Raw genomic sequence first — 27,898 nt, forward strand, 5'->3', positions numbered from 1 at the left:
TAATGGCGACTGCTCCAGTTCTCACGGGTCTACTTCCAGCTATGTAACGTGTTGCATAGCTTCAAAGCCGCTTATTATCTCTATTGTGGGGATCCTAATAAAAAAAACGTCGCGGTAATACTTCGCTAATACGAAATAAAATTATTATTATTATTATTATTATTATTATTATTATTATTATCCATCCATCCATCATCTAATCCTACGTTGCCCCATGAGGAACATTGGAGCCCGGGGCTAGGAAAGTTGGTCCTGGTATTTAAGATGAGAGTGACCAGCCTCACTCATCCCTGAGTGGCATTACGGGAGCAATAAACCCCAACCACCCCTTCACCAGCTCACCAGCTCAATCCAACTGGAGCACCTTTATAACCCACTAAACCACCAGGAGCCAAAATTTGGTTATATGGTTACCACCCAGCGTGGTAAATGGTTACCTGGTGTACAGGAAACCATTTGGCTTGTCACTCGGTGTAGAGTCACCCACAGGCAGAAGGAAGAGGAAAGAATGAAGGAAAGAAAGACACAAAAGAGAATGTAGAGTCACCCGCAGGCGGAAGAAAAAGGAAAGAATGAAGGAAAGAAGAGGATGGATGGAAAGAAGGATGGAGAGGAAAGGGCAGACACCCGAGAGGAGCACTACATCAAGTGAGTGGATGGTGAGCGCCCCCATCTACCACAATATTATTATTATTATTATCAAATTACCTCAGTAACCTCGAGCACCTTAACAATTACTCCAGTTACCGTTACCATATCCGACCATAAAACACTGATCTAACTAGAAAGGTCGAAGCTAAGGACCTGACATGATCACCCAAACACCAATCTTTGTAGATTTCGTGACACCTCTTCCTCAGCGACTTAGTTTGCATATTATATCTTCAGTTACAGCTTCGTCGTGTTACACAAAACATTATATATATACTGTACATGCATACATACTTATACAAACATACATAGACATATTACATACTTACATACATAACAAAAGATATTAATGTGCGATACGCAAAACAAATCGCTAAAGATGTGCTACAAGTCTCCAATGTCAACGAAAATTCAACCACACGAGGGTCATCTTACACACACAGCTTCCACCATCCTCCTTCCCTCCCTCCCTCCATCACTCCCTCCCTCACTCTCCCTCCCTCACTCCCACACTCACTCAAGCAGCTGCACGTCTCACGCATTTAACTCCCACGCATCTTCACATACTGTAACACGCAATTTCTCATACGCCAACAGATTCCCCCCCCCCTCCCTTCTCTCTCTCACTCTCTCTCATGAAATGGAAACAATATCTGGCAAATTGTACTACAGTATACATTTCTCTGCTTGGTATGCATACATTTACAATGGTGTAATAATAGTAATAATAACAGTAAACAATAATAATGAAAGGATTTTTCAAGTAGGCTGTCAACAGTAAATAACGCATCGGGTTGCAGTCTTTATTTATTTACACTGGCACATCATTAATCCCTTCAACCGATGTGTCCGGGCGGTGGAGCTGCCTTGATACTGTATATACACGTCCCTCAATCCCCTCCCTATCTCCCGAACGAAGGATGGTCGGCTGGGAAAGGAGGGCGACTTCCACCTGCAGTCCGTCTCCTATGCTACCTACTATACGTAAATCAGCTATCTGTTTACGCGTGCCTATATCTTTATAGTCAGACACCTGAATCCCGTGAGGGGCTGTCACAAACAAACCGCCCCAAAGACAACTTTTCCCCTTCCATCAGCCTGGTCTCTAACCTCATTCCCCGCTCATATACCTTTCCACTGCATCCCTCAATCTCATCCTCGGTTATCTCCTACCGCTATCCACCCCACCTCACTCTCTATCCTAGCTTGTCTCACATCCCCCATCCTCTCCATATTACCAAAACACCTCAAGGTACTTCATCTAATGCTTTCTGGAAGTACATTCACATTAACTGCGAAACACTCATCCTTTCTCATTTGTCTGTTTGTATCTCCACGTCACTCCACGTGATCTTTACTTACTCTCAGGAATTTCAGGCAGTGTGAGAGGTAACAGTATCCGAGCAGTACGTCCCTCCTTGTCAGTGTAAGTAACTGGCACACAGACACTCCCTCCCCAGACGATCAAGCAATCAAGGAGTGAGGCGGTGGACCAATCAGCGACCTGCCCACCAACCACCACAAGTAACATAACACCACGGCTGGCAGATGCTTGATTTTACTCCACCACAAAAGCGCCTACACTACCATTAATTGCTTCTAATATACTCCAGATAAATATACTGTGACGATCAAGCATCACTCAGCGACCTGCCCACAAACCACCACAAGCAACCCAGCTCAAGGCCCGGCTGATGTCTGACTTCACCATCAGAACGCATACATCACCATTAATTGCGCTTCATATACTTTAATTTTACCACAGTGCACCAATCAGCGACCAACCACCACCACCACCACGCCTGATAGATGCTTGACTCCACCCCCATTAGCCTTCAAGTTACATCAACACCAATTAACCCTCACATACCCAAATTTTACCGATGCGCAAATACCAACAAGATTATTTCCACACTTCAATATGTGGGACGGTGCTTGATGAGCGTTGAAGTTCTCCAGAAAGTGATGAAAAGAGACAGTAATAAAAACAAAAAAGTTGTTCTCTGCAGGAGGGGGCAGGAGAGTGTGGTACCACTGTCCTTGAGGGTATGGTACAGTACCGCAATCATGCAGAGGCCCACCACACTACTTCTACTTACTACTACTACAACTACTACTACTACTACTACAACAGACACACACACACACACACACACACACACACACACACACGTGGTGGGCGTGGCTGTGTACCGTGGTGAATTTCTCATTGTGCTCTGCTCCTGTCCTATTGTTCAAAACCGAGGCTGGGAAGTCAACCCTACACACAACGCATTCCGTAGTTTATTGGTTCATTCTCTCTCTCTCTCTCTCTCTCTCTCTCTCTCTCTCTCTCTCTCTCGATCAATTGTGTGAGGAGGTAGAACGGTCCTTAAAACACTCATGGTATGGTTCTCTCACTCGTGTCTAGTGTCTGTGTGTGTGTGTCTGTGTGTGTAAGAGAGAGAGAGAGAGAGAGAGAGAGAGAGAGAGAGAGAGAGAGAGACACACACACACACACACACACACACACACACACACACACAGACATTAGCGCATTTGCAATATCATATGTGTTGTGAATCGTCTCGTAACCCAATTTTTCTCTTACGGAATTAAAGAAGATTCGTCGGATACTCGGGGCAGAATCAGAATTAGGTACATAAGGGGGTCTTTTTTTTTTTAACCCATTATTTACCCACCTCCAATAGGGTTAAATTAGCACAAGATGAAACTGGAAAACACGTTCTGCTCTTTCCAGTAATAATAATAATAATATTAATTATTATTATTATTATTATTATTATTATTATTGCTTATTGATGGTTATAACGTTAACTATCGGTATTAACAAGATTTCTTTTTTTCTTCTTTGTTTTTTTGGGGGTTAAAAAAGTAATGGCACAGCTCAAAAAGGGGTCCGGACCTTCTATACATCTTCCACCCCCATCTGCCACAAACATCATCGTAAAATAACACCTGGTGGTCTAGCGGGTTAAGGTGCTCCAAGCAGATGCAGTCCGTAAAGGCCTCCATGTGAGTCGAGGCTGAGGATTTGCGTTCACATAATACCACTCGGGGAAGAGCGAGGCTGGTCATAAATGCTGGGTCTCAGTAGCCTAGGCCAAAACCCGTGCGCCCATGATGAAAAAATAAAAAAGAATAAATAATAAAAATAAATAGACTAGATGCTCGGTTACTGCTTCAAACCTGCCCTGCAACCTGAGCATCATATCATGTGACCTGTCCTGGAGGCTGACAACTTGCATCTGAGTGGTCAACGTGACTGCAACGATGGCTCATGTTGCACGGCTTATGTGCATTCAAAATGGCCTATGTATATCAACAAGCATTCCCCTACTACACACACACACACACACACACACACACACACACACACACACACACACAAAGTTATCTGGCGTGACAAAAATTAAGGTACAAATGACGTAATCGTATGGGGTTATAAACTAAGGGAATAAAATACACAAAGGCGGTAAGCGAACCCACGACCTGCGAGATCTTAGAGCTGTATTTAAGGTGGTACTGGAGGCTTCGTTGCACCTCTTGGTCGGCGATTTATTTTGCATACAGTACCTCAACAGCCCTTCCTTAGCGATTTATTTCGTACATTAATCTTAATATTCTGTAATAAGTAATATATATCGCGCTAATATCAACATGGTTTGTGTCAATGGCATGCATGAGGATAGTAGTGCTGGAAAGAGACGCCTTCACGTGGTGGCACTGATATAACTGGTCCGCCTCAGTGCCCGGTCATACAAACGTGCCTCAATTCATTCCGTATCCCCCAAAAGGACGATGGCGGACTGCAGGAGGAAGGGATCTTTGGTCTGCAGTTCCCTGGGTTTCAGATGAACCTGGGTATACTTCTACTACTACTACTACTACTACCACTACTATAACTACAACAAATACTACTGCTACTGAAGGGTAACAAGCATCCACAGTATTGTTTCATAAAGGAAAGTTTGAAATAAGATGCTGATGTCCTCTCTTTCTCTCTCTCTCTCTCTCTCTCTCTCTCTCTCTCTCTCTCTCTCATTGTGTGCTAATGCTTGGCCATACGGAATTTCACACTATTCATTTCAGCCACACGATATGGGAGAGAGGGTGATGTCGTGACGTACTGAGAGAGAGAGAGAGAGAGAGAGAGAGAGAGAGAGAGAGAGAGAGAGAGTTACGTTTTTTGAGCTAAAAGGGGTTAAATGTGTCCATTTCATTACTTTCTCTCTCTCTCTCTCTCTCTCTCTCTCTCTCTTTGTTACTGTCAGACGATTTTTTATTTAGCTTAAGAACACCCAGAATCAAAGGATGAATGAAGGCTTGATCTAATCCCCTGAAATGTAAGTTTCCCTAGCCTTATAAAACCGTCTGAGGGAGGCAAGAATGGCTAGAATAAGTGTCATCGTACTGAAGGGGTTAAACGAGAGATGGGAGAGAGATGAATGGCAGGGAGGAGGAGGAGGAGGAGAAGGAGGAAGAGGAGGAGGAGGAATTGAGGAGTGGAGGGAAAAGACAGAAAGGAAAAAAAAAAGAGGAGTGCGGATTGGTGAGAAAGGAAGAGAGGAAGGAAGTGGAAGAGAGCACGATGACCTAAAGGATCTCTCTCTCTCTCTCTCTCTCTCTCTCTCTCAGTGGCGCCTTAGAGACCAGGAAGAGAGTGTCAGACAGGACGCAAGGAAGAGAAAACAGTGATGAAATAGGAAGGAGAGGTGGAAGAATGTTACCCTTTTAATTTTACATTGATCTATCTTTCTGTCTATCTGCCTATCTATCTATCTATCTATCTGTCTGTCTGTCTATCCACATACTGGAGGTGAAAATGGCTATGGAAAGCTAAATCAGAGGTGTTACGAGGCTGACAGGAAAAACGTGGTCAGAGTTTGCACCTTGGCCAAGCAGCGTGAGGGTGCAGTGGGAAGAGAACAGTAAGGCACAGCATGCAAAATAAATCGCTATGGAAGAGGCATCAAGACGACTGAGGTCCCGTGAGTTTGTGCACCTTGTTCGAGTGTTGGTGCTTGTTAGGGAGTGTTGATGATGCCAGGAAGCTTTAGTACACACACAAGGATCTCAGTGTTGTGCCCCTCTCATGTTGCTCTAACCCCCTCCCCCCTCCCTTCACGTTCCTCCCTCACCACAGTCACCACACCCTTACCACACACACACACACACACACACACACACACACACACTCTCCACTTTCCCCCTACCCTAGTCCCTCACCACATCCACCACACACTCACCACACTCTTAACACACACACACACACACACACACACACACACACACACACACACCTCCCCATACCCTCCTTTCTCACCACACCCACCACAGCTATACCACAACTACCACTACCGATACCACACCCTCACACACCACACTTTCTCAACACACAAGCATCATACCCTCACCACAGAGCCATTATATTCACCACCCTCACCACAGACTCATCGGATTCAACTCACTCTTCACCACACCAGCATCACTCATCACTAACACCACACACTTATCACCAACATCATACAATTACCACATACACGCTACATCAACACTCATCACACTCATAATACATCACAACAAACTGCACTACATCCTCACCATATTAGCATCATTGAAACCTCATCCTCACTACACCCACCACATCAATTATACTGACAATACACCACCAATCTCATCACATCATCACCACACCCTCACGACACACCCCTGCTCTCTCACCATTACTCCCCAATATAGCCAATTACAAATCTCTCTCTCTCTCTCTCTCTCTCTCTCTCTCTCTCTCTCTCTCTCTCTCTCATCAGTAGAAGCACACACCACACCCTCACATTACAACACTGCCACTGTACACTGTTACCACCACCACCACAACCACCTCATTCTCTTACATCCAAACTACGTCAGGCCTCATTACAGCTCTCACCACCACCACCACCACCACCACCGCCACCGCAATCATCATCATCATCATCATCAACAACATCATCCTCCTCCTCCTGACGTTTTCTCCAACCTAAGAACAAAATTAATTATGCTCTCTCTCTCTCTCTCTCTCTCTCTCTCTCTCTCTCTCTCTCTCTCTCTCTCTCTCTCTCTCCCCACCCCCACCCCATAGCATCGCGTACCATAAACAGCATCTATCGGGTTCGTAACCTTGAAGAGCCACGCGAGTGCTTTAAATCATGTTCTGTTGCAGCTCTTGATATTTACTCGTTTGCCCGCTGCTTAAATGTACCATGCACCCTTCGACGCAAGTAAAAAGACGCCATCGTACACTGAATAAAAAAAAAAAATTACTCTGCAAAACCCTTAATTTTCTCAAACGAAATTATAAGGTGTCTCCCATCGCGCACCGCTACGGTATTTACAATGTCATCGCTACGGTTCCCAAAGCTCTTAAAACGCCAGTCGAAGAATTTTGAAAAGTGTTTGGGAGTTTATATGGTTGTTTTGCTCATTTCGAAACTCATCACTTGTGTAGTTCCCTCCTCTCGGTTCTATAATTTTCTCGTTCTTTGGCTATCCGCAGAGAATCTAAAATGTACTCACCAACGTATCATGCTAAACAAGTCTCATGTGCGTAACGAAGCCATCCCCGACTATGATGATACTGCACACGCCCTGAGTCAAAGTGGTTCTGCGATACATCACAATGTTTACACCTCCCCGCACAACACCACCGGTTCTGAGGGCCTAACGCTGATCACCCATAAAGTCCCTGTGCTCGAGATGGTGCCTGAGTTTACCTATCCCCGTCACCTCAGACCATCCTTAGCTAGAGCCTGCCTGAACGCATCTTGCAATACCTTCAACCCTTAAGCCTTCCTGGACCACTTATCTGTTTACTTTGGCAAACGGCGCTGGAGCGAGACGCCTTCACGTGGTGGCACCGAAATGACTGGGAGGCTCCGAACCTGGCTATACAAACATCCCAAAGTTTCTTCCCTATCCCCCCCAAGAGAGAGAGGGAGAGAGAGAGAGAGAGAGAGAGAGAGAGAGAGAGAGAGAGAGAGAGAGAGTGGGTGGACTGCAGAAAGGTAAATTCAGCCTGCAGTTCACTGGGTTCACGTTCAGATGGGCCTGGGGTTGCAGCTCCTACCGCTACTACTCTGGTTAGGCCAGACGACTTTGACCAATTTGCACCAAAATCAAATAACTTCTTCACACACACACACACACACACACACGGAAACCAACTACATCAGAACAGCAACTTTCGCCCTCTTTAATAATGAAACTCAACGTCATCATGATCCAGGGGCAAAAAAAAAAACCTTAGCAATCCTTACCGGGGAACTCAATGAATTATATTTCAAACTGGTACTCAAGAGAACTAATAAGGCGAGAACCAAATAAAGTCTGAGTTACGATGTCTGAGGCCAAGCTGGGTGATCTGATTGGAGGGGCATTGTGTGTGAGTCTCGTCATCACACAAACCTCATCACTACCTCGTTAGTTGGATCACACACACACACACACACACACACACACACACACACACACACACACACACACACACACACACACATCACTACCCTGTTAGTTGGATCTCTCTCTGCCCCCCCCTCACACACACACAGACACACACACACACATCACTACCCTGTTAGTTGGATCTCTCTCTGCCCCCCCCTCACACACACACACACACACACACACACACACACACACACACACACACACACATCACTACCCTGTTAGTTGGATCTCTCTCTGCCCCCCCCCCTCACACACACACACACACACACACACACACACACACTTACCCCGGCTTATTCCTGAGTACGACGGGCGACTCCTCCTCCTGCGGGGGGCGCCTCTCCACCAGACTCAGGCGGGGGTTGGCGTCCGCACCCTTGAGCTTGTGGTCTGTGCGAGGAGAGGCAGAGGGTTAGTAGGGGGATGGCAGTGGTGCGGTGCGTGTAGTGTGGTGGTGGTGTGGTGTGTGTAGTGTGGTGGTGGTGTGGTGCGTGTAGTGTGGTGGTGGTGTGGTGTGTGTAGTGTGGCAGTGGTGTGGTGTGTGTAGTGTGGTGGTGGTGTGGTGTGTGTAGTGTGGTGGTGGTGTGGTGCGTGTAGTGTGGTGGTGGTGTGGTGTGTGTAGTGTGGTGGTGGTGTGGTGTGTGTAGTGTGGCAGTGGTGTGATGTGTGTAGTGGCAGAAATTTGGCAGTGTGTGGTGAAATGGGATGTGAAGGCTGTATGGTGGTCAACGGTGGGAACAACTCTTGCAGTGTGGGGGGTGGGAGGGATGAAACAGTCTCCATCAACCCCATTAAATTTGATATCACAACCTAAGCTGAAAAAATCGTCTGGTGGTGTCATTACAAAAATTATTCCTTTCACCCTATAACGCCACATTTGTTCTCTCCCTCCTACCCACAGACGATTTTATTCAGATTACGACAAACCCCTCGCAATGAAGGGGTTAATGAAGGCTAAAGCTAACCCCTACAGTTTGAAAAATCCCTCGAAAACATAAAATAATTGGAGATCTTGATTTCAATTTTTCCTCCAATACCGAATGTAACTGGAGACAGCAAGATCGTAATAAGCTCTCGGGCTATTATTATTATTATTGTTATTATTATTATTATTATTATTGATTATATTAACCATTCTAGTCTGTGGACATTTTGAAGGCGTACGAGTTAAAAAGTAAAACGAACGCGCAAGTTATCATTAATCACTTTGTTTCGCCGTATCATTTTCGCGTATTCCTTAATTCTGTTTTGTCTATGAAGTATTAGGCAGTTTTGTGAGTGAAGATGAAAATGTAAATAAATGAGAATACACGCAATTTATCGTGAATCATAACATATTGTAATAAATTTTCACTTCTTGACTTAATTCGGTTATAAAGTGTGTAAAGTCAGGGTAAAATTATAAACAAACGTTCCAATACGCAAACAGAACTCAATAAAGTCCATAAACAAAGCCTCTGATGATATAAACATGATCCAACGAAGAGAAAGGTAAAACAACATTACTTTTAGCTTAACACTGTCACACAAACAAACACAGGCCAATATGCAGCCATAAACACACACACACACACACACACACACACACACACACACACACACACACACACACACACACACACACACACAAGGACAACAAACAATCACAAACACACTCTGGCTTGTACACATCTGAATCAAGGTCTTTTACAGATGATTTTTTTTAGGGCGCATGCAGTTGACAATATCAAAATCAGAACTACTACTACAACTACTGCTACTACTATTCTCTCTCTCTCTCTCTCTCTCTGATGGCATAAGACGATATTTTTTAAAGAAAGGAAGAAACTAGATACCCCTTTGTTTTCTTGCTTGGGCCTTGATCCCTCCCTTTGCTCTACCGCCAAACACGTCTTCAAACAAACCAGAGTATCGCTTTTATTATCTTTTTTTTCCGCGTTAGATTGCATTTTTCTTCACTTGCTCACATCACTCAAGCACAAAGGCTCCACTCCATGACTGTGTGTGAGTGTGTGAGTGTGTGTGTGTGTGTGTGTGTGTGTGTGTGTGTGTGTGTGTGTGTATCTACAGTATATCTATCTATGTATCAGCTTATCCATACGTACATATAAACGTACATATAATAAATAAATAAACACACACGCTACAATACATGATAGAAATGTAGGACAGGTGAATACAGGCAAGGTACAAAAATCGCAAGGTATATGGTATGCGAGCTTTAGCCCTGGATAGAGGATGAGGCTGCCGGTCCCCCCGCCTTAACTTACGGCACTGATGGTAAGGCAGACAAGAGGTAAGTGAAAATATTACCAGAGTACAGTCTTTTAAAAGCCTCTCAACGCAATCTTCCTATCCATCCATCTAACTACCCAGTCAGTGATTCACCTACACGACCCTATAATTGAGAGAGTTTTAACAGTGATGCGATTGTTCATTTACAGATGATAATGGATACCTGCTGCCACCTGCTCCTGGCCCTTCAAACACCTGGGTTTATTTACATGCCTCCCAGCACCTCCACCCACGTGCACTGATGAATGGACAGTGATTACAGCCACTCGATGTCTCTTCCTTCACTGCCCCGCCTGGCTCCACCCTTTACCCTCATCTTCATCTTCATCTCTCTCTCTCTCTCTCTCTCTCCACTGTTTATTCCTGTACTATCCTTCTTAATCCTCTCCACCCTGTCCTTTCACCGCCTTGCCTTGCTCCACCCCATACCATCTTCACCCACTTATTTCCTCCCTTCCCTTCGCAGTAAATAAAAGCTATATCTAATCTCCCCCAAAGGAAAAAAAAAAAAAACTCAGGTAAAACAACTCGTCTGGTGCTAACAAATGAAAAAATAAAGAGCTGAATGGGTTAATACTGTGCCGCCCCCTTCACCACCACCTCGCCCTCACTCCTCCCTACAACTCCCTTCTTCGTCTTCCTCAGCCCCGTTCCACCCTTGTTTTTCGCAGCCTCTCCGCCACGCCCTGTGCGATTATATAACCCTTACTCGCCTGACGGTGCTGGAGAGGGACGCCTTCCCGTGGTGGCACCGATATAACAAGGCCTAACCAGTTATATAAATGTCCCAGGCTCAACCCCTGCACATCTCCCTACAAGAGGATGACGGATTGCAGAAGAGAAAATTCATCCCTCAGTCCACCGAGCTTACGTCTAGATAAGCCTCAGGCCACAACGAAACACACACACACACACACACACACACACACACACACACACACACACACACACACACACACACACACCACACACACACACACATCCTCGGCCACATTTTACTCTAGATGACGCCAACAGATTTTACTCGCCGCTAAAATCCGTCCCAAGATGCAAGGTTTAAGCAGCTGTCTCTATCACCCAGTACAACTCTGTTTTGCCGCCTCCCTTCCCTGGCTTGCTCACATTTTCCCTTATTTTTTTTTTTAATTCAGTCTAACAACAGGCGATTTTCTTGAACTGAGAGAATTCCTAGTAGTCAATGGATTAAATAAATAAATAAATATATAAATCGAGTAATTGCTTTTCTGCTACATGTACCTCCTAGGAATTATATTAGGAATTATATTATGTTTGAAAGTCCAGCAGCCCCTACCCCCATCCTACCCCGATGCTTTTCTCTTGTTATTCCATTGCCTATCATATCCTTCCCTTCCCTACCCCCATTCACTCACCCATTCAAGCACCCCTCTATCCTTCCCTCCCTCTTATTTATTCATCCAACCATCCATTCCTCCATCCTCTCCAGTTTCATCGCGTTCCCTTTCATCTCATTCTTTCCTTCCTTCTCTCCATTCACTCATCCATTCAAGCACTCCCTCATCCATCCATCCTCCCCACTTTCATCGCGCTGCCTGACATCTCACTCTTTCCTTCCCCCCATACATTAACCCCTCCACCCTAAATTAAGCTATCGACTCCCCTCTCTTCATCCTCTTGTAGGAAGGCTGTCAAGAAGTTCTCACATTCTGCTACGGATGAAACAAGACATCAAGGATTTAGGTGGTACTTGGTCATTGATTCGTGTTTACCTTTAAAAAAACAAAAACAAAAAAAGTCAGTTACCTACCTACCTACCAGCCCACTTACCTATCTACCTACTTACCTACCTACCTACTTACCTATCTACATATATTTGTTTGACTTGGAATGAACAATTTATGGCTATGTATATTAATTCTGATAGATGAGAAGAGGCAAACTAAGGCTACATCAAAAACCTATCTGCCTACCATCCAATCTTATATTACCCCATCAGGAGCGTAGGGACCTGAGGCTAGGCTAATCTGTTTAAATAATTAGAGGAGGGTAACAAGTGCTCTCCTCTTAATGGCAGCTCGTAAACAATATATCCCTGCCTCTCTTCGGTTATAAACCTTATGAGCTAAATCCGACTGGGGCGCCTTAACCCACTACACCACCATGAGAGAATATAAATATCTAATGTGCAAAAATAAATCGCAAAGAAGAATATTTCACGAGCCCTCAACTCGTACATAACACGATATGGATTAAGTTTGGTTATTTCAGTGTTGTGTACAGGCGCCTTTATGTCCCCAACTACGCCCCCCCCCCCCGCCTCTTCTGGACCCTCTACGCCCCCCTCCCCCTGCACGAGGGCTCTCACATTTGATGGTCAATAGGATATTAAGGGGGAAATTATCACTCACTCAGCCCCCTCTCCTTCTCTCTCTCTCTCTCTCTCTCTCTCTCTCTCTCTCTGGCATCATTCCCTTTACCACACAAACGCTACATTTTATAAACACAAAGCCTCATGCACCACAGACATCCTTCTATGATACACCGCCCACCCTCTCCTACACCACAGACGCCGCCTCTACACACTACATTCTACACACAGCCTACACAGAATACAAAAAGCTACATTATCACACCCAGCATCACTTTAGCACCACATAACACTTCTCATGATCTTAACACCACTCCGTCGCTACTTCTATTTATGGCGCTCAATCCACTGCTTTGTATAATACCCCAGTGCCAACAAGTCTTTTATGTACCACTCTGGGAGTTCTCAGCTTACACACACACACACACACACACACACACACACACACACACACACACACACACACACACACACACACACTACTTCTTACAATACACAAGCAACCACATACCACAACATTACACACACACACACACACACACACACACACACTACTTCTTACAATACACAAGGAACCACATACACTACACAACACAACATTACACACACACACACACACACACACACACACCAGTGACAACAAGTTCTTTCTGCACCCCTCAGGCCTCTCTCAGTTTATGCCGCTCCACAAAACAACACTTTCTTGCTTGGTGCCTAATCCTTCATGGCGTATCAGTGTATGTTCAGTATTCATGGGCTGTTTGTTTATTTTCACGTTTGTCTCGTTATCATCCAAGTCTTACTGTATTATATAACTAGGCGCTGGAGGGACGCCTTCACGTGGTGGAACTAACATAACCGAGCGGTTCCGCTGCCCGATTATACAAACATCCCTCAACTTCAACCTACCTGCGAAAGGAGGATGATGGACTGTCAAAGCAAGACACCTTAGGCCTGTAGCCCACCGGGTTTATGTTTCAAATGAATCTGGGGTTACAATTACTACTACTACTGGCAGAAGATTTAATTCAGATTTAAGAGAACACCCTAGTGGTAAAGGTGTTAATGAAGGCAATATCTATCCCCGCTGGTTAGAAAAGGCACTTGCGAGTGGTTAGAAAAGGCACTTGCGAGCAGAACACAACTGAGTGAAGATGGCATTAACAAATCGAAGAAGACGCCAATATTGTAATACGGCAGTAGTAACTGTAATCCAAGGGTCATCTGAATGTGAGCCCAGTGTACGGTACTGCAGGTCACCATCTTCCTTTCTGGGGACAGGGGGGGAGATGAGGGACGTTTGTATTACCGGGCAACTCCGTCACTCATTTACATCGATGCTACTAAGTGAAGGCGTCCCTCTACAGAACTCGTCACCTTAATATTAAACATACGATCACCAGTTTTGTACCAAACCCTCTTTACTATCAACCTTACATTTTTCAATTTCCCCTTTCACGCCCTTTACCATTTTTTTTTTCTCTCCGTCTCTGAACCTTCCAGTTTTTCTTTTCACATCCTTTCACTCGCCCTCTCCATCGCCACATCCTTTATACAGCAATCAGTCAGTCCTTTACCTCATTACCCTTCACATTCCACAGTCTCCCCTACCCGTCACCCTCCCTCACCCTAACAATGACCATATTCTGAGCAGTTTGGGGAGCTGTCTCATACCTCGTCCCTACTGCTTTATGTATGGTTGTGGTAAGGTGGTGATGATGATGATGATGTTGATGATGATGATGATGATGATGATGATGATGTGGGGAAACTCTAATCGTTGAAAAGGATGAAAGGAAACACGACTCCTTCGAAATTTTCTTCAAAACATAAACCGCCGATGGAAAACGAATATAAATAAATAAATAAGTAAATAAAACAAAAGAATTATCTACAACAACATGTGGGGGGCGTTAATGTACTCTGCGATACAAGACAAACATCTTTTACTGCCTCTTTTAGTTTTAGCTGCAAGATTATGAGAGATTGTTTGGAGGGAAGACGGGTGCAGGACACGAAGATGAACAGGAGAAAAGTATGACAAGTTGGAAAAGAAAGAGAGTAAATAAAAAGAATCTTTTTTTATTTTTTTTACGTGTCCGACTCTAGGCAAAGGCTTCAGGGCCTTTTTCTCGGGGGCAGTAACCTATCCTAAGGCCCAGTAGTCCTCCTACACCTCCACATGTCACAACTTCGGCGCTAACACCCACCATCCATACTGAAAACATGCTAGGGCTGTCTCATACGGAACTGGTCTACTGGTATTAGCGGGGGTATTTTTACGACATGCGGCGAGTCATCTGGTAGATCAGGTAAGTCTGTTTTTTTAGGAAATTCAAATCCTTAAACTATTCCCTACCCCAGCCGGGACTCGATCCTGGATCCATTAGGACTGCAGGCCGCTTCTCTACCGATTCAGCCACCGCCTTCCCCATCATCATAATCATCATCATACCATCCTCCTCCTCCTCCTCATTATCATCAATACTATCACCATCATCATCATCATCATCAGTACCATCCTCCTCCTCCTCCTCATTATTATCAATACTATAACCATCAGCATCATCATCACCACCATCATCATCATCACCATCATCATCATCATCATCATCATCAGTACCATCCTCCTCCTCCTCCTCATTATCATCAATAATATCACCATCATCATCATCATCAACATCATACCATCCTCCTCCTCCTCCTCATTATCATCAATACTATCACCATCAGCATCATCATCATCATCATCATCATCACGAACGGAATGAACAGTGAGATGAAAAAGCAAAAACGGAAGACTCAAAACGCAAGGAAAGTAATAACAGGAAGAATAACCACGACACATATAGATGGAAGGAGGAGGACGAAGGAAAAAAAAATAATGCGAAGTGCGAGTGGTGTAACAGAGACGGATGGGGGCAGTATACGAGAAGGAAAAAAAAAAGGAGAGAGAGAACAGCAGGAAAATAAGAACAGGAATATTTGGAAATGTATGACATGAAAGCGTAACAAAAGACAGGTAAAGAAAAGTCATAACAAGGAAGATAAGGGCACGAAAATAAAAATTAACGTTTATGTAGGAAAAAAGGGAAGTGTTATGGCGAGAAGACGATGAAGCGACAGAAACAGGAAAAATAAAGCAAACAGCAGTAAAACACGAAGTAAAAAGAGACTGATGTACGAGAGCTGTATAGGGGCAACACCGTCCCTCAGTAACGTGACCACTCATATGATAGGAATGTGGTTAACAGACCCTACCCTCGCACACTTTTATACCGACCTCTCATACACTTCAATCTGCCACTTACTTATTTCTTTATACACTTAATTTTCCCACTTACTTCTTTATACACTTTACTCTCCCACTTACTTATTTCTTCAGTTCCCATCCTTCACTGCCTTATGCTTCGATCTTACTGATTACTTCACATCATTTTGATTAATTCCTTTCTTTCACTCGGTTATGTTTCCACTTATTTGTATTCCAGTCTGTCACTCAGTACCTATCCCATACTTAAGTTATTTTACATACTGTCAATACATTCTACGATTCCCAGTCTGTTCTGCCACCCTACACAACCCTCCCTCATTTCCCCCCGTGTCATTCTCTCATTTTTCGATTTTACTCCCTCTATAACTTTCATCTCTCCCTCCCTCACCAACCTACACAACCCTCTCCATCTCCCCCCTTCCCCTCCCTCCCTCACCGCTCTAAACAGGAAAAGATCACAGCACAAGGCCAAGAGTTCTGACCCTGTAACTCGAAAGGTTTTGATTCGATAGGCTATACACCAAACTTGATGGAATGACTGAAGGGCAGCCAAGGATGAAGAGATTCAGTTCTGAGAACAAGAGGTTAAAGGTCAACGGCACAGGGCAAATATAACTCAAAGTTTCGATTCGATCTGACCCAGGGTCAGAGCATGAAGTAAATAGATTTTGAGAACAATCGGTCGAATGTCAACGTCACAGGACAAAGTCAGATGCTCGTCCCTTAGACCAATTAATTATACGGCGCGAGTGATGCAGTCTCTTACTGTCAAGATCCTCCGTCCTTCTACCTTCCTCCATAAACTCCTCTTCTATATTCCCATCATCGCTCCGTCACCACCACCACCCTCATTCCAAACCCTTTATAGAAGCTTTCATCCTACCCTCACCCTAACTCCTCCCTGTCACCCTTTTCTCCACCCTAACTCCTCCCTCTCTCCCCATCCTCCACCCAATACCCACACACTGTCACCTCCTTTCTCTAACTCCATCCCCAACCCAATACCCACACACTATCACCCCTCTATCCCCTCTCCCCATCCTCCACCCAATACCCACACACTGCCACCTCCTCCCTCTCTCCCTATCCTCCACCCAAAACCCACACATTGTCACCTCCACCCTCTCTCTCCATCCTCCATCCAATATCCACAGACTGTCATCTTTCTCTCCTCATCCTCCAACCAATACTCACAAACGGTCACCCTCCCCCTCTCCCTATCCTCCACCCAATACCCACACAATGTCACCTCCTTTCTCTCTCCCCATCCTCCACCCAACCCCCTCACTCAGTATTCAGCAGTAGTGTATTTTTGTCATTGAGCTACGTGAAATACGCTGAAAAAAAAAATCTAAGCCTGGTAAAGGTAAAAGGACTGTACTATCCTAATTCTAACTAGCCGAATCCATGACCACCGAAACTATAGGCATCACAAAACCAACTCTGTTAAAAAAAAATCCTAACTACTCCAAACATCACCCTAACTACTCCAAAAACCATCCCAACTAACCTAAAACCATCCTGTCTAACCTAAAACCATCCTAACTAACTCAAAACCATCCTAACTGACCCCAAACCATCCAAATTAACCCTAAACCATCTAACCCCAAACCATCCTAACCCAAAACCATCCTAACTAATTCCAAACCACTGTAACCCCAAACCATCCTATCTAACCCCAAACCATCCTGACTAACCGAGAACCATCCTGACTAACCGAGAACCATCCTAACTAACCCAAAACCATCCTAACTACACCTACAACCAGGGAAGTCGTGGGCTCCAAACAGGTGCAAGGAGGGCCAGGTTCTGCCGCACTCCCTACAAGGACCCACCGCCTGTATTCTTAAATATTCCTTAGTTGAAGCATCTTTCCCTTAGCGATTTATTTTGCATATTACTCTCTGATAATCTCATGCAGGTTATTTATGCAGTTCTAATATCGACGCAATACACATCAATAATATACAGGGAGATAACAATGTGCTGTATTCTAAGTGGTATGAGACGCTTCGTTGCACCAGTTCCTGAGTGATTCATTTCCGTAACCTTGACACCCTCTAGTACTTTATTCATGTCGTTTAATAGCGATATAATTTGCATCACTGACATGCTTGAAGATAATGAGGCGCGATGTGCAGAAGTTATGGAAGAGGTGTTTTGAAATCTCCTGTCATCCATCATAAAGCTAAAATAGATAGCTATATATATTGGAGAGAGAGAGAGAGAGAGAGAGAAATAATACCCAACTACTATGGATACTCATTTACAGACAAATAAATAAAACAAATAAGTATGATCCTTTATGAATATGGACCCAGGACTAGATAGGTTGCGGACGTGGGTAGTGGGAGTCGCCTTACCCCGCCCTCGTCCTCGTCCTTTGCATCAGATTATGTAAACGAAATGTGTCAACCTTAAACACCCACACACAAACCACGGTGTTGATGGATTCCTCTCTCTCTCTCTCTCTCTCTCTTTATACACCGCTACCTGTCACCACCACAATACGATGCAGCATCACAAGAGAGGGGAGAGCAACACAAGACATGGATGCGGCCACACGACAACACAATACAGCTCAACGCATTAAGTGACGTCACTGAAACCCGCACACATAAAACACGACATAACAAGGTCAACACAGGAGCAGGAAGCAGCACAAAGGAGCAGCGGCCAGAAGACAACACAACACGAAAACACAACGGCAGCCAGAAACATGCAGAAGGAAAGGCGGCCACAAGACAACACAAAACAGCTCTGCACATTACACAAAACACGACATAACAAGGTCAACACATGAGCAGGAAGCAGCACAAAGGATCGGTGCCACAGAACAACATAACACAACAGCAGCCAGCACCACACAAAGGGGAGGCGGCCACATGACAACACAACACAACTCAGCACATTGTGTGACGCCAACTGAACCACACGCACCCATTAAACACGACACAACAAGGTCAACACAGACGAACTATGATCGGGGTTGTCAGCCGTGGATTAACACTGATACTTTTAAATCCTCAGGCCGCTAGCAAGACACAAGAAATCATCAGGCGGAGAGAAAGAGGAGCGTAATACATGAACAGCCCTGCATTTTTTATTTTTATATTTTATCGTCTGTCTGTTTGTGCCTGTCAGATAAATTCGTCGGCTGTCTGTCTGGATAAATACTTAACTACGTCCCTGGTATCACAAGGCTTATCTACTACAGCCTCTTTCTTTTCATCTGACAAGGATCTCTAACCCCGTTCAGCTCGGTTGATGGCCATGGGTAGTCAGGTTGGACGGCTAATCTGACTAGTAACCAAGGAGACTCATTCCTACCCCATAAATAAGGTTTATCTAATTCCACGCAACCACGACTTAGAATTCAAGTTGTAAGAATTGTCCAGTTCTCTCAGATGAAAACAAAAGACTATAACACCACCTTCCGCGTTCCCCACTCGCACTAACCCACATCGCACAGTTAAAAAATAATTTGCCATACCACAGATTATTTTAAATGAGCGCAGCGTGGAAGGGGTCAAAGGAAGGATAGATTGAAAGACTGAGAGAGAGAGAGAGAGAGAGAGAGAGACTACAATTATGCACAACACGAGGACTGTATGAGAGTGGAATGTACTGGTGTGTGTGTGTGTGTGTGTGTGTGTGTGTGTGTGTGTGTGTGTGTGTGTGTGTGTGTGTGCAGCCTCAACAATCCTCAGTGAGTCAGTGTTGCAACCACCACCACCACCAGCAACCAAAGAGTCCCCATGAGAGTTCTGCTCAGCCTCACACACACACACACACACACACACACACACAAACTCAAACACGCGCACATACACACACTCAAACACACGCACACACCCACTCACCAACCCATCCACCCACATCAACCACCCACCCTCACACACACACACACACACACACACACACACACACACACACACGCACACACACACACATTTCCGACAGTTTCTTGACATTAACCAAGTGCCGGTCTGCCTTGATCTATCCACCACTGCATTCTTTTCTGGTCACTCGTGCTTCCTCATTTCACGGGGCACAAAAAATAAAAAAAGATAAAAAAAAAACTCTAGCTTCTTCCTGTTTTACTTACATTACATTTACAAGATTAACAGTAAGGGGAATAACGGTGAATAACGGGAAAGGTAACAGTGACGCAAAAAGCATACCTCTTGACTTTTACCTGCCTCGCTTACACGTTCTTTTCCCAGGATAAACAAACACTGCATAACGGCAATGAAAGCGGGAACGTATCTAGTGCAGCGCTATATACGAACTACCCTCTACCATATTTAAAAATGTTTTATAAATCTTCCTTTACCAATTACATAATGCTACTAGACTTAAAAAAAATGCAGCCCACTACCCCCTGCCCTACTTCCGAGGGCGGGGTCAGGGTACGGCTGGGTGGATATCGTGTGCATGGCGGCCAAGATTGGGTCAACATGCAAAATAAATCGCTAAAGAAAGGGCGTTACGAAGCCTCTAATGGCACTTAGAATCCTGGCACTTCTAACACTACATTTCGAGTTTTACCTCTAAGGGCGGGGTGAGGGTAAGGCTGTGTGGATATCGTGTGCATGGCGGCCAGGATGGGGTCAACACGGACGGGGAAGGGGGCGTAGGACGGAGCTGCCATTTCAAACAGATCCCATGAGCAACCACAGCCACCACCACAAACACCACAACCACACGCAACCACAACCAAACTGCAACTAACACTCCTCACATCACTCCACTCCTTCCCTCCAGGGTTGCCATGTCCAAATTCATGAGTGTCGCTAAACATGCCATCGAAAACCGCTAAACTGACACTTAAATACACAGAACTCCAGAAAACAGCTAGAAAAGACACTGACATCTCTACAATATCCCAAATGGTCAGAAAAACTGTCCAAATACATCCAGGTCCCTTGTCCCTAAAATGACGATGTAGCGAATATAACTCTGGCAACTCTGCTCCTCTCAGTTTCTCTCCTCCCTCCACATGCCTCTCCATCCCTTCTCCCCCTCTTCCTCCCACACAGATGAAGGACAGACGGGTGTGGGCAGTAAGGAGGAGGAGGAGGAGGAAGAGAAGGAGAAGGCAGGGGATCTTGTATTGACAGTATGTATGTATGATTGTTTGTTTGTTTGAATATATGTATGTATGTATGTATACATGTGGGTCCATAACGTGAATGAGACTGTGGGTATGTTTGGTGATGTACATTCTATCTATCTATCTATCTATCAATCTATCTATCTATCTATCGATTTCTCTGTCTATCTATTTTATGTGCATGCCTCAAGAGTGTGCATGTCTACGTGTACTGAGACTAAACATTAATATTCATGTATATCTTCGTTTAGTATGCTGGCCCACTCCAAAGAGAGAGCAAGTGCGTGTGCGTGTGCGTGTGCGTGTGTGTGTGTGTGTGTGTGTGTGTGTGTGTGTAGGTAAATACAGAACCTGTGTAGTAGTGTATCATAATGTACCAACATCTACACAATGCACAGTATCCCTCTTATAAGTCGAACAGTAATGAAACTCTTTTATCATACTCTGAGAAGTGTGTTGGGCTCCGAAGTTAGTATCACTGCGTCGCGAAAGACATTGCTCTGTTTCGTTGCCTATCGTTACAGCAGCCAAAGAAACTGGACCGAGGCTGTGTATTCACCCGTGTCTGTTTGTGTGCGAGATATCTCAAGAAATTATTAGCGGCTTCAAGTTAAATCTGGTGGACAGGTGGGCAGTGGGTCAAGGAAGAGGTGGGCAGATTTTGAGGATGATCCGAACTTGAATGCAGCAATAAATCATAAATCTTCTTGCCACAGGCGGGGGTATGCGCTGTCTGAGATTATGAGGACAGACCAAGACCGTATAAGTAACTGGCATGGTGAGACCGATAGTATTCGTCAGGTCGGGAAGAGGAGTTACAGCAGTATAGTAAATCATAAATTTTATTGGCGTAGGTGGAGGTATGAGCTCTGTGAGTGCTTTCCAATTATGAAGTATATCAGTGTCAATGTTCGCAAATGTATACTCGATGTGTTGGCTACAGTCATGTGTACAATATGTATGGGTGGTGTACATGGTGTGCGTACAGCGTAAGTGTAAGTGTGTACATGTGGGTATAGTGTACATTTGCTCCAATGTGTATTTGAAAAAATTCCCTTTACAATATTTTTAAGCAGTAGATGAAGTCTCAAAAAATAAAAATAATAATAAAATAAAGAAACAAAAGTTTCCTATCTAGTTTCATGACTGTGTTGTGCCTGGCGTCTCTCAGCACCACCTCGATTCAGATACTTTTGAAGTAAGTGCACCTTTGTAGCCGGCAAGGATGTCACATCACCATCCTGTACGTCACTACGGCCGCTATTCTCGTCGGTTAACGATTCCCCCTAGCACTTTATCCTAAGCGATTCAGTTTGATTTTTACATCTTACTGTCCTATTCTGTTACATAAATCCTTCTAGTACCGTCATACTCTGTATGAATAACGTACAAAAGGATATTAACAAGTCGTAGCCAAAAATAAACAGCTAAGGAATAGGTGTTAGGGAGCTTCCTTATCTACTGGGAATACGGGCCTATATCTACTATCCAGCAACCCCCCCCCCCTCTATCTCAAGAATCAGCCCTAGGGTTACTGCCCCAGCCATCACACGTCCATCTTCTGTCTAGGACTCATCCCCCATCCCACGACCCAGCCTTAGCCCAACTACCCTCACAATGCTACATCCATCACACGTTCCATGGACGCCACTGGAGTGCGTTCAGACTCCCAGCTAAAGAACCTTGAGTGAATAGAGCTAACAAATGGGTCGTTCTGGGTCCTCTGTATGGTCTATAAAACAAGAATAAATGCTTACAATCCAACACCGTTTTCATATATACTGCCTTGCTTGTTTGAAACAGAGTCGAATTTAGCGGACTATAATTCAACGCACAGTCTAAGAAAAAAGTATTTTTCGAGTTCCGTCTGAAGCAAAATTAAACCAGGTGAAATAGTGAAAACCCAATTTCCACTAGTGCTTGTTTCAGATGGTTCGATTTTTCGGCTATGTTGTCGTCAGATTTGGGGAAGATGTTTCTGTGTCTGTCTGTTGATAACTAAATAAAAAAAAGGGGGGCGGGAGAATTCACCCACAACCAAAAATGGCAGATGCACTGTCAAAGAACACTCGAATTCCTTTTACGAAATTGCAGGAGGCATGGTTAAAACACACACACACACACACACACACACACACACATTAATCCCTCTATCACACCCGACAAGCCCCTTCTATGGAGGCTATCCGTGGGTGAAAGAGGTGGGGATACGGTTACCAAAGCACTTAAGGGGCGATGAAGGACGACATGAATGAAAAGACGAAGATGAAATATATACGAGGCAGGTCGGTGTATCAGTGTTTACCATCTGTCCCCGAGAACACACACACACACACAAAAAAGGAAGAAAAATGAGAAGAGGACGACGCCGACATAACAGGAAAAATAAATATATATGGACAAGAAAGAAAGAAAATGGATGTTGTTGGATTTGCCGTTTGAATGCAGCGAAGATTTTGAAATAATCTCCAGCCGTGGAAGTGTCGGAAAGTAAAGAAATGGGCGTGGGGGACTAAGAAATGGGTGGAATAAGCTGAATTGTGATGGAGGGTGGGGAGGGGCCATGAGAGTATATCCTGTGAAAAGCCGGTACTGTAGAATTAATGCCTTGAGTGCAGTGAAGGTTTATATAAAAGTTTTCTCTAACACGGAAAAGATAAGTTCGAGTCGCTGCCAAGCGTCTTGCGAGGCGGGGAACGCACCCCAAAACGTATGGCTGGGAGTGGTGGGTGAATCAGAGGCTGAGTGTGCGTGGAGGGAAGTGCATAGGCGACATCCGGCTGGGGTACCGAGTGACCAGGTGTGTGTGGGAGGGTAGAGGTGTGGGCGGAGGGGGGAGTGGAGATGGGGTGGGTGTGTGGGTGGATAATAGGGGTGTGGGTGGGGTGAGGGAGGGATCTCTTAATACAATGATGGCACAAAGCATGAACACGTGTGACGGACACATATCACACGGAGATAAGCCAAAATAATACCACATTACCATCCTGACCACCTTTACAATAAAATGACGGGGTGAGGAAAAAACCAGAAACAAGGTGAGAGAAAGCACAAATTTGCCAGAATTCTCTCTCTCTCTTTCTCACACACACACACACACACACACACACACACACACACACACATATCATCATCATCATCAAAAAAGATACCAGCCAATCAGCCAATCGCATACTACCCTTTTTGGTACATAAGAATCCCAAAAAAATTGTCCATCACAGTTTATGGTAAGTGCAGGAGACTCACGCACTTCCCTGGCAGCACTTACATGTTTGAACCCTTGCTTTACGTCCCGGGATCTAAATTGAAATATAAGTCCAAAATATACTAGCGATAAATGCCAGAGCCTTCGACGGAAACCTGTTCAGATGTGGAAATAAAAATGACAGTATTTTCTCCCTCCCCTTACATTTTATCCCAAGGCAATCACGAACGTGGCATGTAACTGTTCTCCTGGCACCCTTTCCCTCACGCACACTCAGGGACAGAAGTTTGACTAATATTCCACAGCGTCTGCTTCACACTTGAGCATATTTCCGTCAGCTTCCTATCTCACACATCAAAGAGTCGTTTATGGTTTGAGAAACATGCCAGGCCTCTCTCAGCTCAGGGATGTGATTCAGCAGAGGAAAGTGAGAGGCAGAACAGGTAAAATATTGGCCTAACTTTTGTATCCGTGAGTGGGAAACTATACAGACTCCTCTTTAACTTAGGAATACTAGTCAGCAGGGGAAAGTGACAAGCAGAAGAGGTGAAATATTAGGAGAGAGAGAAATAAACTAAGCCTCTCTCAGCTTAAAAATACTAGCCAGCAGAGGAAAGTGACAGGAGGTGAAATATTTGGCGAATTATTGTCTCCGGCTGTACTTACCTGTCTAGATCCACGCCTAACCCTTCCGATACATCCTTCTTGGGTTAAATAAAATCGTTTGTCGGTAGCGGGGATAAAAGAAAGAACCGTATTTGTTAAGGTGTAATATGCAAAATAAATCGCTATGGAGGAGGTGCTTGGAAGCCTCTCATGCCTATTAGAATACGGCCATTAGTAGGTCAGAGAAATTTCCTTGATTTTCTTGAGCTGAGTCACTAGGAAGAAAAAAATGTAATCGAAAGGAAAGAACTAATATCCACCTTATTTATGTCTTAACACATTCTATGCAGGAAGTGTCACCCAGCATTTATTCCTGTCACACACACACACACACACACACACACACACACACACACACACACACACACACACACACACCTCAGCAGGCATCATTTCATCCGTACTTGTGTGTGTGTGTGTGTGTGTGTGTGTGTGTGTGTGTGTGTGTGTGTGTGTGTGTGTGTGTGTGTGTGTGTGTGTGTGTGTGTGTGCGCTGAGTAGATGAAGCGACGCAATCTACCAACCTACTTTTATATTTACCTGTATAAAAATCACGCCTTATTACTTTATTCAAAGACAAAATATTCTTAAAATACAGGAATACAACTTCAACTCAGTGGGTAGTAGGATGGAAGTGACAGTACATAGTGGTGGTGGTGGTGGTGGTGGTGGTGGTGGTGAGTGGTAGTGGTGACTGATAGTATAACCGTGTATGTGGGTATTGGTGGTGTGATGATGGTGGTGTGGGTGGTATGGCTATGTGGTGTAGGGGATGCTGGTATAGTAGGTGTTGGTGGTGTAAGTGGGATGGTGCTGGTGTGGGCAGTAAGGTTATGACGGGTCTGGTGCTGAGTTGGAGGTGGTGTGTCAAGCAGTCAGTTAAGTCAGCTGAAGGGGGTCCAGTCAGCTGTATCTAGGATCAGGCCAGGGGTGAGTCAGCGGGGGGGAGGGGGAGTGGGGAAGAGCAGGGCATGCAAGGCGGGGAGGAGGGGAGTGAGGAAGTGGAGGAAATGGCAAGGCAGGGGGAAGGGGACTGGGGAAGGGGAGGGCATGGCAGGGTAAGCAAGAGAGAGGGGAGGACAGGGGACGAGATACAAAGGAGTACAAAGGAACGCAAACATCAACAGACCCATTGGTTCCCTCGAAGTTATTTGTTACAGGGCAGGGTTGATTATAACTTAATTACTATTCTTTAAAACACAAGAACAGAAAAGCAAGAGTGGACTAAACACCACGATTTGGTTAGCAATCTGAGACACAAACAAGACCGTACACACACACACACACACACACACACACACACACACACACACACACACACACACACAGTTCATCGGGGTTGTATAAATATAGTGTTGTTTATTTCCTCCATTAAAACTCACAATGATCTTACACCAGCGAGAGGGATAGGGAAAGGTTGGGAGGAGGGAAGGAGGTGAAGGAGAGGGGGGAGGAGGAAAAGCAAGTGGGTGATGAGAGGGAGGTGAAATGAGTGGATGCAATGCGATGGAGTGAGGGAATGTGGTGGACATGAGCATAAAGGGAGGGAAAGAGGGGAGGGAAGATGTAAGAGATGGGGGGGAGGGGTAAGAGAGAGAGAGAGAGAGAGAGAGAGAGAGAGAGAGATGTCGTAAGGAGAGTTGAGTTGGGGTGACCGGGTGAGGGTGAAAGTGTAAAGTGATAAGTGGGTGAGTTGTGTGTGTGTGTGTGTGTGTGTGTGTGTGTGTGTGTGTGTGTGTGTGTGTGTGTGTGTGTGTGTGTGTGTGTGTGTGTGTGTGTGTGTGTGTGTGTGTGTGTGTGTGTGTGTGTGTGTGTGTGTGTGTGAGAGAGAGAGAGAGAGAGAGAGAGAGAGAGAGAATCTGGAATGTATGATTGAGAGGGAGCGATGTGAATGAGTGTGATGGAAAAAATGTGCCTCTCTCTCTCTCTCTCTCTCTCTCTCTCTCTCTCTCGTAGGTAGGGGGAGGCAAGAACGGTAGGAATGTAGGGGGAGAGGGTATGAGGGCAGGAAGAGGGTGAGGGTAAACGAGTGAGTCTGTCGTGTGAAGAACTGTTCATCTATCCTATCTATCCACATATTTCCTGGCGCTGCATCTTGAGAGGGGCGGCTGGAGAAGTATATAAGTGAAGGTGGTGTGAATTGGAGGAAAGGCAGCTTGATGACGGAGGAGGTGACGTGGAGGTGATTTGTTTGTGACTTCCACCTCCGAGTAAAAAGTGTACATACGTGATGAGTGTGTGTGTGAAAGGAAATTGGGTGTTGAAGTGTGACAGCGCAAACACATGAGGGTATCTCGTGCAAGATGGGTGCATGTGGAGGGGAAGATGTGGAGAGGTGGGTGCAAGGGGTACGGAGGGATGCTGTGGGGGGAAGATGTGAGGCGGGGATGCAAGAGGTGAGGAGGGATGGTGTGGGGGGAAGATGTGAGGAGTGGGTGCAAGGGGTAAGGAGGGATGCTGTGGGGGGAAGATGTGAGGCGGGGGTGCAAGAGGTGAGGGGGGGATGGTGTGGGGGGGGTTGAAAATATTGGAGATGACACGGCTTACAAGACTCTGCACCAAGATTTCGTAATGATAATATATTTGCTGAGTAGTTGTCACTTACACTAAAGGTAAAGGTACAGATAATATAAAATACAAAACAAAATGATATAAGTGACAAGTGTAAATATACAGAAATTCGTGTGTGTGTGTGTGTGTGTGTGTGTGTGTGTGTGTGTGTGTGTGTGTGTGTGTGTGTGTGTGTGTGTGTGTGTGTTTTACCCATACCCCCAAAAGCGTCCGAGTTAGTAGCTTGGAAACTTACACACATATTACAAGGAATTCACAATTTAATAGCCTGGTATAAAAATGCGCTTA

General features: G+C 44.9%; 1 protein-coding gene across 2 annotated transcripts in view; it reads right to left on the reverse strand.

The window, feature by feature from the left end:
- Positions 1-27,898, reverse strand: part of LOC145397735 (breast cancer anti-estrogen resistance protein 3 homolog) — a 92,941-nt gene that overhangs the window by 21,275 nt on the left and 43,768 nt on the right. For both annotated transcript variants that reach the window (XM_080270751.1, XM_080270752.1), the window contains exon 2: positions 8,424-8,526. In XM_080270751.1, the coding sequence (XP_080126877.1) occupies positions 8,424-8,526 (103 nt within the window). The remainder of the gene's footprint in view (positions 1-8,423; positions 8,527-27,898) is intronic.

Source organism: Coenobita brevimanus, chromosome 43 (genome assembly GCF_032717465.1).
Source record: "Coenobita brevimanus isolate Jiangsu-jjx chromosome 43, ASM3271746v2, whole genome shotgun sequence".
Classification (NCBI taxonomy): Eukaryota; Metazoa; Arthropoda; class Malacostraca; order Decapoda; family Coenobitidae; genus Coenobita; species Coenobita brevimanus.